Genomic DNA, 17,679 nt, shown 5'->3' with positions numbered 1-17,679 from the left:
ATAAACAAACGACAACCACCGAGTAAATGGCTCCTGACTTGGGACAAGCACATTCATACATAATGTGGCAGGGTTATAAACATGTAAGTGGGATCCCAACCTCCCTAATCTGGGACAGTGGTATAACAGTACAACATAAGAACGAACTATAAAAATCAGTTGAAAAAGGCTTTACTCTGTCTCATCAGATGGACAAAAATACAAGCAAGTTCTTTCTTTCAGTAATATGTTTTAATGTCAATATGAATTACAATGTATGTTGATTTCATATTCAGAATAGAAGAAATAGATACTAGTAATCAGGATCATTATGAACAAACTATTAAAGAATTAGAAGAAAAACTTAGGAAAGCACAGGTATACTTCTTATTCTATATCCTTACTAGTAAAAGATCATTGTATACTTATGTTGTATGAATAACCTTACTTTTAACTTGAAATTATAACATCCATAATATATATCATTGTTTTGTGTTTTGCTGCACGTGCTTGTTGTTAGCATTTAGAGTTCATAGTTAGGCTATTGAGGATCAATACTTAGTCACATTCAAAAAGAAAACAGCAGCAAGCAGATAAAGTTTTCCAAAATTGTGTTATTAAATATATTTATTCCTGGATAGAATATTGTGGTGAATGTTTTGTAAGTTTCCTGAGGTAGTTACCCAGAGAGTTAGTTAAAAGGGTCCTTATTTTCACCTACAGGATGTGATGTCTGAGCAGTCTAAGGCAACAGCAGCCAATGCAGAGGCTCTGAATAATCTACTGAAGAAACTGAAGTCTAAGGACGAGGACATACAAGAGTTGAAGGAGAGATCTAATAAAGAAATGTCAGATCTCCATAACAAACTTCAACAGTTACAAGCAGAACTTAATAGAAAACAACTAAGTTCAAAGGTAGGTCAAGTTTTCATGAATTATTAATAAGTTTTTTCAACTGTTTGTCAATATATAACAGTCCAAAGGCATTTCATAGTTTTGTTTAGGTCTGAGAATTATCTTTTTTTAAAGAATTTGGTATCGGCAAATGGCAGAATTGTCAAAATCTTCTAAATTTATTCACATATTGTTGAGTCTGGTTGATTTTGATCCAGGCATATGATATAGATACTTTTAAAGGATGACTGAATTATATTAAAAAAAAAGAAACTATTATAGCAACTCAGATTTATATCTAATGATTATATAGAAATATTAGCTAATAAGTCTTGTACTAATAAAATATCAAATTTATCGACAACTTTAAACTGATTTTGTTTTATTTAGAGTTCAGAAGACCAACTTATTGATATTGAACAGGATCACAGACAGGGCATAGACAAACTTGCTGGAGCACTTAAGGATAAGGACAAAACTATTGAGGTAAGAGGGAGAATGTAACCAAGCTTTTTAAAATTGTTTGTGTGTGAAGTTCATAAGTCGTTTTCATTTCTGCGCATTATTTGTTGATGCCCAGTTGTCTCATTTTGATCTGAGTCACAAACAAGTTTTCTCAAACACTGATTTGTCACAGAACTGAATTGGATTGATGATTAAAAGTTTCAATATGCATCTATAGTGTACCATACCAGTTCATTTTTTTTTTAAATTGTTGAAAATATAGGGGTTGTGTATTTCAATGATGGCTTATATCAAAATTCTTGAACATGTCCTGGATATATTAATATTTTAGTGTTGGCTTAAGAAAAAAAATCTGTGTTACTATTAACATAGAGTGTATATGATTTTAATATGTGTTGCTTGTCAATTTATGCCAGAAAAGATAAGGAAAGATAATAGCAATTTCACAGGCAGTTGTATAAAATGACAACAAATAACTATAGATCTTATTATTTATGTAGGCTTTGGTAGAAAGTTGGCAGGAAAAAGACAAACTAATCAAAAGATTACAGCAGGTAACTGCAGCTTCACGTGGAACTATAATGGATAATAACAGGCTTAGAGATGAGGCCGATGAACTTAGGAATCAGTTAGCTAAGAAAAAAGGTATTCACAATATAGTTTTAGTCTTAGTGGGGTTTTTAAAAGAAAAACTAAATTAAAAATGTCCTATTATAGGACTTTCATAACTGCCTATAAGGTATGGGTTTTCCTCATTGTTGAAGGTTGAACAGGTTGAACTTATAATTTTTTTGATCTTCATCATTTTGATTGCTGTCTCATTGTTAAATATATATAATCATATCACATTTTAAAGTGAGATTTATTTTATGGAGATCATTGATAATTTTTACCATAAAAATGAAATAGAATGTTTAACAGTTGAAAGACTTGCCATTAAATGTTATCATTGAAAGAAACTTAATCAAATACTATCATTTCACAGATGAAATTAGCGAATTAAAGCTTCAGTTAGACAGAGATGGATCAAGGAGTCCCAAAGCAGGATTTCATGTAGCCTTAGAGGAACTGAAACTTCAATTGGCAGTTAAAACAGAGGCTCTTAAAGCTGCTAAACAAACAGAAGAAGACTTCAGGGAACAAATTGTAAGTTGGAGTGAAAAACTTTGTTAAACCTATGTGAAGCTTTAATTTTTGATAGATGGGGCATTTAGTGTAACCATTGTCTGTTGTATGTATGTCAGGACGTCCCAAAATAAGTTTGTGTTCACTTACTTAAGTTTGCCTTTACCAAATGTTAGGAAATTATACACAATGCTAATTCCCATAAATTTTATAAAACACAGTTCAAATTTGGATGGAGTCACTTTTACAGTTCTCAAGTCGCAAATGTATGTCTTTATAACAGTATCAGGATCACTTTTAATTTTATTAGCAAAAAGTATGTTATCTTTCATTTTGTTTCTAATTTTATAGAATTCTTTACGAAAGCAACTTGAATCGGCTCACCAGAGTATGAAAGAAGTACACACAACAGAAAAACAAGTGTACTACATGAGAGACAACTCTGATGGAAATGGACATTCTGACCAGGTTAGAATTATCTCCCTTGGAATATGTATTTATTTATTCACTGAATAGATCTTTATAATAAACATTTATGTATTAAGTTTAAATTTGGTAGAAGATTAAAGAAATTATCCAGGATGTCAAAATATTCAATGTGTTTTTTATATAAAAAAATAATGAAATTCTTAATCAACTTTCCTTGAAATATTAAGTATGGTTGAACTAAATTATAAAAAAAATAGGTTGTTCAAGGATGATATGTGTTTTCTTTTCACAGTACCAGGACTTCATACAAAGAGAATTGAATGAGTTGCAAAGGATTCAGGAAGCTGAGAAACAAATTCTGTTGGATCTAAAGGAAAAATCAATGTTGTGAGTACTTTATTATTTTTATTGCTTTCAGACCCCTCTATAATGTAATTGTTACATATAGAGCCCATGTAAGTCAAACATATTCTTTTTGAAGGAGACAATTTTGAATTCCATATTCCCAAGACACACAACTGATAAAAAAACTGATTTTATTCCTAAAAGTTTATTAACTTTCAAATAGAAAATAATATGTTTTTGACAATATTTAATATTATAATTCTTAATTCTCAATGTCAATAAAAAAGTAAAACAAGATTGAGTTACTGTTTGTCTAAAGGAACAAATATTCCACACACACAGACCTGCCAACTTTTGAAAATCTCTATGGGGGATTTAGCGCGCGACAAGATTTTTAAGGGTTACAATTTTAGCGACTTTTTTGTGAGCATTGTTTTTTACTCCTAAAACAGTCTAAGTTCTCTTCTTTTTTCTGTTGGTATACTAATGATGAGCTTATAGGCCTTGATTTCTTTTATTTGCATGATTCTTGTACTATTAAATTATAAAATTGACAAAATAACTGAAGAATAGAGAAAATGGCATTAAAAATAAAGGATTCAAAGTAGAGACCCACCCCCTTTTCCCCCTCCACAGACCTTTTCATCTATGAACCTTGACTAAAAACACCTAGACAGATTTTGATTTAGTCTTACTCATGGTCTTATCAGTATCAATGAGAAAATGGATAAAATTTGAGTTATCTTTCTTTGTATTCAGAGGTGCTCTTACCGGCGGAGGCTTATACAGTAACACAGTAAAAGTGTATACAAAATGGCGTCGATTTTAAATCAACAGACACACGATGTCTGGTTTCAAAAATTAAACAGATTTTAAGATAAACGATGTTTTCTTGAGAGTTCATTAGAGTTCTCATCTTTCAATTAATTATGATTTTGCTGTGGAACTACGGCAAATGTTTCAAATTGTGCTTGTATGATGAATTGATTATTAAAAATTGAAAGGCTGTTTGACCAAATTTGTGTATACAAATTAATTTTGAGGACTGTTACGACCAATTATCTAATCTGATTACATACATCCACTAATTATGACACCTGTTGTGACTGTTGATTAGCGTAATGGTCATTAACTTGTCATAATATGTCCCCAGGTAAAATGATTGATATTTTTAAATTGATCAGAAAAATCGGTAAACAATAATTTTTTTGGGTATATTTGTTGAAAATCGGGATTTTGACTAATTTTACCACCCCGATATCGGGATTCGGGTTGAGGGGTAAAAATCGGGATGATACCGCGAAAATCGGGATAGTTGGCAGGTCTGGTCTGCACACAGTACATTTAAAGGGGATTAATTATGTTGATATTTAATGGAATATTTTCATTTAAATCATAATTTGAATTAAAATATAAAATATTTGATTAAAAATGAATTCAGCTTTGTAGTAGTCAATTCACTAGTGTGAGAAATTAATTAACTGGTTAAATTAAATTTTACAATCAAAATTAAAAATGTATCACAATAATTTAACTGTTATAGAGGGGGTAGACCTGACAAACTTAAAGGGAAAGATAATTTGTCTATTTAGGAAAATAAATTATTATACTAAAATAGTTTTTAAATGCATCAATACAGGAAAATTATTCATTAAAAAGAATCAAATATTAAAACTTATGTAGATTTTAAAAGCAGCAATTTTATATTCTATAGTGAATAATTCTTAGTACCCTTCTGAAACCCCTATAATGATTTATAAATGAGGGGGAAATCTAAATATGCTATTAAGCCAAATATGTGGTGAACTGTCCATTGGTCAATAGATTTATTCCAATTTTTCTAATGCATGTCCACCTGATTGTGTCTGAGGTTATGGATTAAATCTTGAAAACTAGGAAATAAATATTTTGATAATCCAAACATTTCTTATTGACAAATGTTTTCAACAGCTGGTATACATTTTTAGAGAAATGTATTATTTTTCAGTGAGAAATCACACAATATAGAGGCTGAATTAGCTGCAATACAGACACTGAAAAGAGAATTAGAAGCTGGAATTCAGAGGAATAATAAACTACAGCAGCAATTGGAACAACAGAAATCCAGGTCACCCAGGAAAGGTAACTCTTCCCTTCTCATACATTTCTGGATTGTAAAATATGTGGTTTTGAGATATTTTCATTGACACTAGCTGATATACAGTTATGCAGATATTTTTTTTTTGTTATTGTCGAGTTGATTTATTTTATTGAGGACTGAAATTGATTTGTATTAGATGCTGGTTAAAAAAGTGGAAGAAACAGGATGTCACCGTTGATATGGTTACTGTTCATATTACTATATCTATGATTGCTATTATATTCTTCTATGCAATTTTTATGCCTCACCTACGATATTAGAGGGGCATTATTTTTTCTGGTCTGTGCGTCCGTCTGTTTGTCCATACGTGCGTCATTATGTTCGTCTGTGCATCCTTCCGTGCGTCCATCTGTCCTGCTTCAGGTTTAAGTTTTTGGTCAATGAAGTTTATGATGAAGCTGAAGTCCAATCAACTTGAAACTTAGTACACTAGTTGCTTATGATATTATCTTTCTTATTTTAAAGCTCAATAGGACTTTTGACACCAATTTCATGGTCCACTGAACATATAAAATGAAAGTGGGAGTTTCAGGTTAAAGTTTTTGGTCAAGGTAGTTTTTGATGAAGTAGAAGTCCAATCAACTTGAAACTTGTACACATGTTCCCTATGATATGATCTTTCTAATTTTAATGCCAAACTAATTTTTTACCCAATTTCATGGTACATTGAACATGAAAATGATAGTAGAGTGGGGCATCCGTGCACTTTGGACACATTCTTGTTATGCATACTTCAGAAGAACATAATTGTTTGATTTTTTCAAGGGAAACAGAAGACCTAATTATGTTTATGCTTCCTTGAAATTTTAAATGAATACTTAAGGGGAACAGATTTTTTTAATTTTTTTTTTAATTTACAATATGTGAATATGGGAACAGTAGAACTTTTTTTAATGATTTCAGGATCCAAGGATAGTTCACAGGATGACCATTTTGACATGGAAAGAAGATTCAGTGACCAGTCCAGTGATACTGCTAATACTTCTGACTCCAGACGGTCAAGTGACACCACTCCACGTAATCAAGATATTGAAGTTCCACAACATTCCTACTCTTGGCCATTGGTCCAAAATAAAAAGCCACAGCTTCTGAAAACCTGGTCGCCATCATCAACAGATTCTGATATTCCTTTGAATCGTCAGAGCTTGTCAGAAAAGTCTGCACCTATGTTGAGAAAGTTTATTCGTCAAATGAAAAATCAGTTTGACAAAGCTGGGAAAGAAAATGATGAATTACGCCGTAAAGTAGATGGTTTTGATAGTCGAGAGATTCCAGGTAGAAATGATAGTGATGTAAGTAGTTTACCCATAATGCATTTGGAAATAGAAAGACTGACACAGGAATTAAGTGTGAAAAATGAAGAAATCAGGAAACTCAAATCGAGCATAGGCTTTGCTGTTGATAGTATGGACTTGAATGATGTACCAAATTTAACAGACTTGCAAAATGAAAACTTGAAATTGAAAGTACAACTTGGTAATCTTGAAGAATTGAATATGCTTCTTAAAAAGCAGATTGCTTTAAATTCACAAAGTGCTAGTCCAGATATTCTCAAAAGTCTTTTGATGGAAGCTAGAAGCAGATTGCAAGCCCTAGAGGGCAAACTAGAAGCTACTGAGGGCACTGTTAGACTAGCTAGAGGCAGATTGCAAGCCCTAAAGGGCACACTAGAAGCTACTGAGGGCACTGTTAGACTTCAGACCAAAAAGATGAAATATTATCGTAACTTATTAGAAGAAAATGGACTAGTATTTAAGAGTCCTCTAGGAATTCGCTCTAACAGTGAATCAAACATTGTCATGGCTCTTGGAGGTAGTAACTTGTGTAAGAATAACCAGACTCTTTCTTACGATAACATTCCTGAATTACTGGTGGACTCACAGACAGAATCTTCAGAGTCTGATTTCTCAGAAAAATACGAAAGTTACGGAAATACAAATAATGTTTCTGAGTTGAAGGACCAGGTCAGACAATTGAAGATAGCCATGTTTAAATATAAAGCTGTAATAAAATCAAATATGTCACAGGTACGTACAACTATTTATTAAGTCATTGTACTTTAAAAAAAAAAAAGGATATGTCAATGGCACTGTGCCAAGGTTTTTTCAATTTCTAGTTGTATATGTTTAAAAGATTTAGGTTTCTAGAAAAAAAATTGATTCAGATAAAAATTTAAAAGAGTAATATGCCTTGAACAGGGTTACTTTTTTATTTAGGTTTTGGTAAAAATGGCTTCATAAATACTTTAGAATCTTACATAAATTGTAAAGAAAACAGGATTCTGAAGACACTTTTGAGTGGTTGCGAGACAAAGTGGTAAACGGTTAAAACAGCAATGTCAAGATATTTGTAGCTGTAAATTTTCAACATTGTTTTTAGTATCTTAATTATCATTGTGCATGATTACCTGTTTGCTTGCAAGAGGAACAAAAATGTTTTGATTATATTTTCAGTCTTAATACTTTTAAAGTATGAGAATGATGCATTGAATTAAATATTCAAACTAAAAGACATTGTTAATAAAAGGTCTTCACCAACAATTATCCGATTTGATGTCGGGTATACTAATATAGTCCAGTCAATCTAGCACAAATTTGACCCTAACCTGAAAGTAATTGCAACAGAAGATTTTTAAGTTTTAATCTTAAGCATTATACCCCAAATATACACTGAAAAAAGTCCCATAAAACTTACTTGAGGAAGACTGAAAAAATCACCATTTAACATTTTTGTTGAGATTTGCATTGAAAAGGGATATAATTCTTGCAAAAAGACAGAAATATCAATAAAAATTTATACAAAATTATAACTTTACCGCTTCTATTCATCAGAATGTATTGATTCTTGATTTTGTAGCGCTCTTTAGAGTATAACAAACAATTCTAAAGGTGTTTTCATATATTTTATCAAGCTATAATCTTGATTTCGTAATTCATTAGTTGACCATTTATTGAATTTTTTTAGTTTATGTGGTTAACAAAATGTGGCTCGGGCATATAAAACTTTTGGTGATAAATGATGTTTCATGCTTAAGAATAACATTTCAGCAAGGGTTGGGTCACCGTGACCTAGTTTCATGATACAGTGTCTTGGTTAAGTTGTGTATAGGACAATATTTTCATATAGTCAGGAATATTTATAAATGACTTTTCAAAATGCCATTCCACTGAAACCAAAAAAAAGTATTCAGTAACAAATTAGTCATTGTGACCTATATGTCACATTTGACTGAACTTTATTTCAGTATCAATTGTGGTACATAAATGACACTTTTCTGACCCAATTTATTTTCAACAATTTCAACAAAAATTTGAAATTGTATGACAAGCTCCAAAATTAATCAATTTAAGCTTCCATTAAGTAATGATGAAATGCAATATCTTGACAATTTATATTCTTTTATTTGATAAATACTCTTATTTTAGCCTTATTTTTGACAGATGAAGAGCTTAAACACCCTTGTTATATAGACATGTTAAAATAGTTCTTGTTTCACTCTGAATAAAAGTGTTCAGTTTGGGCGGTATTTTGTTATTTTCTGAGTAAAAAATAACATAATTTATTTTATTTGCAGGACTTTTTTTAAGTTTAATTCTCAATATCAGTCATGTTATCAGTTGTTTTATTGATATGATGAATGAAATTCTCAATATTATTGGTTCTTACCACGAATGTAAAAATATCTTGATTTCTATAAGTATTTACATGAATTGTTTCATTGAAATCTATTATTCATTATTTTTAGGTGGCAATTTGTTTCATAAATCACTGTTTTGATGTTGGCATCTGTTTATAAGAATCATTTAGATTTCTCCTTTTGCGAAAAAATGAATATGCATATCGTTATGCTAGTACTACAAAAAATATCTTATCCTTTGAAAAGTTGTGTACAAAGGAAAACTATGTATGCCATTTTATATACTTTGCAGGCCAAGGCCCAGAAATTAGAGGAAACAGGTGGTTTTGTAGCTAAACATACATGTCTAAAGGAAAGGATAAGAAAATGGGAAAGAAAGTGCCATGAGTGAGTATTTTAATTACTGTATTAGACTGAATTACTCTCTGCTTACAAAAAAAGCATCCCTTTAAAAATGTTCAATCGACAATAACGAAAGCTTAAGAAATATCCATGACAGATAATAATTGAGGGCAGTATAGGAATGAAGATATTTAATGTATTTGTACGAGATATGGCCTGCTCTCATGCAACTTTTTGAATACTATTATCTAGTATCTTAGAACTATGCATTACCTTCATTCTTGTTGACACACTTTGCAGAATCCACCAATTGTTTTTTATCAATTTGTATTTATCCTATATATGAATGAAATTTTTACTACATAACATAAAGCAAAAAACAACTAATCAGTTATAAATGGGAAAAATGACAAAAATCAGAAAGGAAACAACTAAGAAAATTAAGTTGTTTAGAATAGAAAAAAGAGAATGAAAATGGGAAATGTATCATAAAGACAAAAACCTAACCACAAAGTAGAAAACAGCCCAAGGCCACCAACTGGTCTTCAACGCAGCTAGAAAATCCCCCATATGGAGAGCAGCTGAACAATAAGGGATACTAGTTCAGGGAAATGGAAGCAAACAAAACATAAAAATGAACCTGAATTAGAAAAAAAACATAGAAGACTAACAGCAACTAGAAGTTTATTATATGTTTAAAAAATTATAGTACAGCATGTTTGTTATAATGGTATAAATGGATACAGTAAAAAGTTTTGTATCTTTTTGATAACGTTTTAATTTATTATTACAGAATTGAGTGTTATTACAATGAGGCCACTGCTAGAATAAAGAAAAGTGCTGATGTTATTGTTAATAGAATGTTGATAGAAATAGAATCTGGAGGAAATGTCCGCTTTGAAGAGGGTTCTCCTACAGATATCTGGTAAGAGAGAAATGAAAATAATTTAGAATTTTAAGATACTTAAGTTGCTTAACTTTTTGTAAAATTTTCTCAAAGATAAATGCAGTATATGTTATGTGTAATGCATTCACAAAGATTTCATAGGTATTTGACCTCAAGGTTCATCGAACAAAACCTGTTTCATTGGCATTTTCTCAATTTTAATACACTAGTTCAGGGAAAGCTTGTTCGCGACCTAGAATTCTGAGTGGGTGAAACGTTTAATTAAAATTCATACGAGAATATGCGAGATTTGAACGAACTGGGGGCAAAGTCATATATGGTACACATCAATATTCGATGTTTAATAGGCGTTTATTAGGACGCCCGCCGCTTTCCCGAATACCTGTGAAGTCGTTGAGTGTCATCTGTTTTTTTGTTTGTTTATGTTTAAATTAAATAAAGTAAAATAAAAATATTTTGAAAAATTTCGAGACATGGTGTTTGAAAATTACGGGAGAAAATTGGAAAAGAAATTTGAAATTACGGCTTGCAAATAACCAAAACGAAAAATTTGATAAAGAAGATACGATCGGATCCTCCAAGTCACTGGAGGCTGTTTCGAACTTTGAGGAAGTTTATGTGAAGAAATATCATTTTTGGCGAATGAGATCTGAATAATTTCCTAAAACATGCTGGCGTAATGGCATTAATTGCCAAAACAGTATATCATACAATGGTGACACTACACTATATATAGATAAACAATATAAATACTATGATTGTTTGTAAAACGGAGCTTTTTGAAAAGTTGTTGCTGGTCATCACACATAGTCGCAATGAATGATATTATGCGATGTCTTCAATAACAAATAACCATGGGTTCATAAATGTTATGTTTTCAATATTGTATAATTAATCTGATAGCTAAAACTTGGAGCAGTATATACGTTCCTTGCTCAAACCATAAAAAATAAGTTCACATAAAATCAAACAGCTACAGGTCGTCATATGGAATAAAACTCTTAGCAAAAAAGCTGCACCCACTAATAAGATATATATACAAGGTCTTTACTCTGACTGTTGCATTTAGAACAAACGAGTGAAAATTCAGCGCAATGTAGAACAAAATATTTTCGACATTCATATATCATTATCATGATCTTGAGATGCATGGATATCATGGATATACATTTAACTTGCAACTGGACGTTTAAACAAAACGATTATTGATGACTGCGGGAATATATTTAACCTCAGACAAAACATAAAATTAACTGTTCAGGAAAAACGGAGTCCATCTAGTAGTAAAATACGGAAAAATAAAAATAAATATTTGCAAAATTTTGCCCTTGATACTGTATTTTGGACATAAAGAAGCTTCTATCCCAATTTCCCTAAATTCCATCATGTTTGACAACGATTTTGATGTAAAACAAAACTTTAACCACAGAATGAACTTAATGCTGAAGTAGTCGGCGGAATCTAAGATCGCTAACTATCGCTTTCGCTAAGTATCGCTTTCCCGAAACTTGTCAAAAAGAAGCTTGTATGTCAAAAGATCCAAGTAGGCAGTTATTTCACTCATAAATCTTAAAGACCTCCGTGTTTTCTACAAGACGACAATAATTGATTTTTTTGGTCTATAGGGGGGAGGGTGTGTGTCTTTTTTCTATAGTAATTGTAACATAACAATTTTTTCTCACATTTAGTATCATTTTTCTACATATTAACGTGAATTTTCTGACACAAAAATAAAATAACAGAACTGTTCATTAAAAGTATGTAATCAAATGCCAAACTATATATGTGTGTGAAAATTTACTTTCAGTGAACTTGAGAAACAACAAAAAAATATAAATTATCTTTTATTCTGTTTAAGATCTTATTAAATCTGTTTGAAATTAATTAGACATTCTGTATACAATATTATATATGCTTTACAATATGTCAAAATAAAATGCTGAACGACCCAGACCCCCCTCCTTTAAACAATTGTCAACATTTGATGCATTTCGGAATTAAGCACAATAAACTTTATGTAAATTCAATACACGCATGCAATCAGGGCTTTATATATTTTGAACATATATGTTAATGGTACCTAATTGTCAGAACATAATTATGATTATTAAGGGTATAGTAATTGTATCATAGGCTAACTGTCGCCTGGTGATGTTAATAGTTTAAGGTAAAACTTCATGATATTGTCCATTTGACTTCTATATATTTGCAGAAAAAAATTCTTAAAAATTCATTTTTAAAAATTAATATTTGTTTTCTTGATGTGTGTTGATATATAATACATACGAACTCTGACTATTAATTTCATAATTTTGGGTCAATAAATAAAAAAGTTTCCCATTAGGTCTCTATGTTAATTTCATTTTTTGAAGTGTTGATTACCTGATGGAGTAAGTATAAGTAGTGTAACGGCCTTCCAACCAAAACAAAAACAACATACATGTGCTTTTAAAGTTTGTTTATTTGTACCATGTGACTTTACCAATTTAAATATTAAAGGACACAAATGAAAATAATCATCACTTCAGATTATTGATTTTATATCATTATATAAGTTGACTATAACTATACACAAACTTTTCATGCTTTTAGCATGGTGAGTTGCATAAAAAGACAAAGAGGCTCTGCGAAGTGTTATTAAAAAAACAGACTAAAGTTAATATACATTAAGGTATTCATTAATGTGCAAAATGCACATCTAGGAAGCAAACAATTTAGAATATAATTTTTTTTTATAGTTGATAAATTCTGTCATAACTCATGTTCACTAACATAACATATGAAGGTAAACATATAAAACAATATTCATTTTCATATCCTCTGCCTATAATGTACTGTTTTACAAGTTTGTACTATATCTAATGTTTTTTAAAACAGAAAATGGAAAATGCAGAATCTATCATACATGTCATATAAAGAACAATTATAACAATCACATGACATGAAATCTTATTTTGTTTGTTGGTCAGTATAGGTCATCTTTATATTCAAATATACAAAGTCACATGGTACAAATAAACAAACTTTAAAAGCACATGTATGTTGTTTTTGTTTTGGTTGGAAGGCCGTTACACCACTTATACTTACTCCATCAGGTAATCAACAATTCAAAAAATAAAATTAACATAGAGACCTAATGGGAAACTTTTTTATTTATCGACAAAAAATTATGAAATTAATAGTCAGAGTTCGTATGTATCATATATTAATATACATCAAGAAAAAAATTATTAATTTTAAAAAATGAATATTTGAGAATTTTTTTCTGCAAATATATAGAAGTCAAATGGACAATACCATATGCCCTAGGTGTTGATTGACTTTTATTTTTATGACCTAAGATCAGTGCTTCAGATATAGCACCCGTACCTTCTTGAATATATAGACAATCTGCTAAGTGAACCATTGTGAACATCACAGCATGAATCTGTCCATTTTTGGACGAAGGTAACACTCAAAGTCAGGTGACATCAAACCGTTCCTTTTGTATTTAAGATTAATTAACATAACGGTTAAAATATTCTGTTTTAATATATCAGTGTAATCTTCAGCTTTAGAATAATGTGACAAACTTTATATATAAACTAGTATTTGGTTTTGAAATATGCTATGCAATTATTTAAATCAGACTCATATAATACAAATTGTATTATATGTCTCTGTTTAAATGCAGCTTGGAAAATTAGATCACATATATTATCAAAATATTATTGTATACTCTGTAACTTCTGTTCTCTGTTGTCTTTTGTTTTTCATATATTATATATTTTCGTTTCCCATATTATACATGTATATGCTTCTTGAAATACAGTATTCATTAATCTGACTACAGTAATAACGATGCCGATCTACTGATAATGCCCCCAGTTCGTCAAATCTCGTATCTAATTAGTCGATAACGCAAAATCCCGATCAATCTTGCACATGCGCATTGTTTCCCTGAACTAGTGTATTGTTGTATCATCTTCTTACAGCTGCCAAACAAAAAGTAGATTTCTGTTTTCATGAAATACTACTTTATTTCAAGTTTTCCTATACTATATGTAAACTTCTCTAGAATAATATTGAATATGCTACAGTAAATAATTTACTATTTTATAGAAATATACATTGTAGAATCCAGGTCACTAGGGAACCAGATGGAACTGTATATAAATTTAAAGTTGATTTTTAATGTTACAATTTTTTTCTATCTAGAATTTATGTTTGTCTTACTGATAATCCTGATATCTCTTTGTCTTACTGATAATCCTGATATCTCTTACTGATAATCCTGATATCTCTTTGTCTTACTGATAATCCTGATATCTCTTTGTCTTACTGATAATCCTGATATCTCTTACTGATAATCCTGATATCTCTTACGATAATCCTGATATCTCTTACTGATAATCCTGATATCTCTTACGATAATCCTGATATCTCTTACCAGGTTTGTCTTACTGATAATCCTGATATCTCTTACCAGGTTTTCATCATGTCCTGATTTGGTGCTGTCCAGATTTTGTGCTAGTGATTATAAGGATCACAATGTATCGGGAATCAAAATCCACAGGATAATAAGGATACACAACAGGATGTTACGGACACGGTTTGACGATATCTTGTCTTCCATTGTGGATGATCCTGATGGAGAATACTATCCATGTAACAGGTAGGTATATATGAAATAATATTACTTGTAGGAAAAGGTTTCTAATGTTTTGTTGTGGTTTCATATTTATGTACAAGACAGTACACAAAAACATGGTATATCATCCACATAAATTGAATGTGATCAGTATTATAGAAGTTTAGAAAGGAATAATTATTCCACATAAAAAAGAAGTGATATATGTCATTCTGTTCTTTGTTCATCTTATGGGTCAAACCAGGCTTGAATTTATTTTGGCCTTATTGATTTTATTGAGTTAAAATTGGGTTGTTATACTTCAAGAGAACTGGCTACAAAAAAGCATATGATATATACTCATATCAACAAGTCTAAATTTAAAACAACGTTCAAACCTATGATTACGTTAGATAAAAACAGCAATTTTTATATGTGGCATGTAAAAACAAATTACGTTGTAGAGGTGTCTAAATACTCATATATATATGTTCTCGTATTTTAAAGCATGGAAAATACAATTTATTATATTTTTAAAAGTCATCTATATTTAATTTAATAATACATGCTACCATAGCTTGATTTATTTTATTATTTCAGAAATACAGGCTACAGAAAGTTGTTAGAATATTTATTTTGGATGCAGGACCCACAGTTATCTAATGGTGCTAATGAACAAGGACATTTGTTAGAGGAAGGTTTCCTAGAGGCTCAAACATATAGTGTAAGTTAAATTTCTATGATTTATACTTTTTAGCTCACCTGGCCCGAAGGGCCAAGTGAGCTTTTCTCATCACTTGGCGTCCGTCGTCCGTCGTCGTTAACTTTTACAAAAATCTTCTCCTCTGAAACTGCTGGGCCAAATTAATCCAAACTTGGCCATAATCATCATTGGGGTATCTAGTTTAAAAATTGTGTCCGGTGACCCCAACCAACCAACCAAGATGGCCGCCACGGCTAAAAATAGAACATAGGGGTAAAATGCAGTTTTTGGCTTATAACTCAAAAACCAAAGCATTTAGAGCATATCTGACATGGGGTAAAAATGTTCATCAGGTCAAGATCTAACTGCCCTGAAATTTTCAGATGAATCGGACAACCTGTTGTTGGGTTGCTGCCCCTGAATTGGTAATTTTAGGGAAATTTTGCTGTTTTTAGCTCACCTGGCCCGAAGGGCCAAGTGAGCTTTTCTCATCACTTGGCGTCCGTCGTCCGTCGTCGTCCGTCGTCGTCCGTCGTCCGTCGTCGTCCGTCGTCGTTAACTTTTACAAAAATCTTCTCCTCTGAAACTACTGGGCCAAATCAAACCAAACTTGGCCACAATCATCATTGGGGTATCTAGTTTAAAAAATGTGTGGCGTGACCCGGTCAACCAACCAAGATGGCCGCCACGGCTAAAAATAGAACATAGGGGTAAAATGCAGTTTTTGGCTTATAACTCAAAAACCAAAGCATTTAGAGCAAATCTGACATGGGGTAAAAATGTTTATCAGGTCAAGATCTATCTGCCTTGAAATTTTCAGATGAATCGGTCAATCGGTTGTTGGGTTGCTGCCCCTGAATTGGTAATTTTGAAGAAATTTTGCTGTTTTTGGTTATTATCTTGAATATTATTATAGTTAGAGATAGACTGTAAACAGCAATAATGTTCAGCAAAGTAAGATCTACAAATAAGTCAACATGACCAAAATGGTCATTTGACCCGTTTAGGAGTTATTGCCCTTTATAGTCAATTTTTAACCATTTTTCGTTAATTAGAGTAATCTTTTACAAAAATCTTCTCCTCTGAAACTACTTGGCCAAATTAATCCAAACTTGGCCACAATCATCTTTGGGGTATCTAGTTTAAAAAATGTGTGGCGTGACCTGGTCAACCAACCAAGATGGCCGCCATGGCTAGAAATAGAACAAAGGGGTAAAATGCAGTTTTTGGCTTATAACTCAAAAACCAAAGCATTTTGAGGAAATCTGACATGGGATAAAAATGTTTCTCAGGTCAAGATCTATCTGCCTTGAAATTTTCAGATGAATCAGTCAATCGGTTGTTGGGTTGCTGCCCCTGAATTGGTAATTTTGAGGAAATTTTGCTATTTTTGGTTATTATCTTGAATATTATTATAGATAGAGATAAACTGTAAACAGCAATAATGTTCAGCAAAGTAAGATCTACAAATAAGTCAACATGACCTAAATGGTCAATTGACCCCTTAAGGAGTTATTGCCCTTTATAGTCAATTTTTAACAATTTTCATTAATTTGGTAAATTTATGTAAATTTTTACCAAATATAGTTCTCTGTTACTAATGGGCAAAGTTCATGATAGATATAATTGTAAGAAGCAAAATCGTTCAGTAAAGTAAGAACTTCAAACACATCACCATCACCAAAATACAATTTTGTCATGAATCCATTTGTGTCCTTTGTTTAATATGCACATAGACCAAGGTGAGCGACACAGGCTCTTTAGAGCCTCTAGTTTGTTATTATCTTGAATATTATTATAGATAGAGATAAACTATAAACAGCAATAATGTTCAGCAAAGTAAAATCTACAAATAAGTCAACATAACCAAAATGGTCAGTTGACCACTTTAGGAGTTATTGTCCTTTATAGTCAATTTTTAACCATTTTTCGTAAATCTTGGTAATCTTTTACAAATATCTTCTCCTCTGAAACTACCAGGCCAAATTTAAACAAACTTGGCCACAATCATCATTGGGGTATCTTGTTTAAAAATTGTGTGGCGTGACCCGGCCAACCAACAAAGATGGCCGCCATGGCTAAAAATAGAACATAGGGGTAAAAT

The 17,679-nt window shown here is 31.4% G+C and overlaps 1 protein-coding gene across 1 annotated transcript in view; it reads left to right on the top strand.

The window, feature by feature from the left end:
• The first annotated feature begins 252 nt into the window (after positions 1-252).
• LOC134716668 (myosin-11-like) overlaps positions 253-17,679 on the top strand; it is a 38,132-nt gene continuing 20,705 nt past the window's right edge. Inside the window, exons 1-13 of the mRNA XM_063579673.1 lie at positions 253-357; positions 703-894; positions 1,264-1,359; positions 1,839-1,983; positions 2,324-2,484; positions 2,815-2,931; positions 3,185-3,279; positions 5,225-5,358; positions 6,281-7,404; positions 9,307-9,401; positions 10,150-10,281; positions 14,732-14,917; positions 15,473-15,596. Of these exons, the coding sequence (XP_063435743.1) occupies positions 253-357; positions 703-894; positions 1,264-1,359; positions 1,839-1,983; positions 2,324-2,484; positions 2,815-2,931; positions 3,185-3,279; positions 5,225-5,358; positions 6,281-7,404; positions 9,307-9,401; positions 10,150-10,281; positions 14,732-14,917; positions 15,473-15,596 (2,706 nt within the window). The remainder of the gene's footprint in view (positions 358-702; positions 895-1,263; positions 1,360-1,838; positions 1,984-2,323; positions 2,485-2,814; positions 2,932-3,184; positions 3,280-5,224; positions 5,359-6,280; positions 7,405-9,306; positions 9,402-10,149; positions 10,282-14,731; positions 14,918-15,472; positions 15,597-17,679) is intronic.

The sequence above is a fragment of the Mytilus trossulus genome, chromosome 4 (genome assembly GCF_036588685.1).
Source record: "Mytilus trossulus isolate FHL-02 chromosome 4, PNRI_Mtr1.1.1.hap1, whole genome shotgun sequence".
In the NCBI taxonomy this organism is placed as follows: domain Eukaryota; kingdom Metazoa; phylum Mollusca; class Bivalvia; order Mytilida; family Mytilidae; genus Mytilus; species Mytilus trossulus.
The sequence above is the reverse complement of the archived record's forward strand: the minus strand, read 5'-3'. Positions and strand labels throughout refer to the sequence as shown.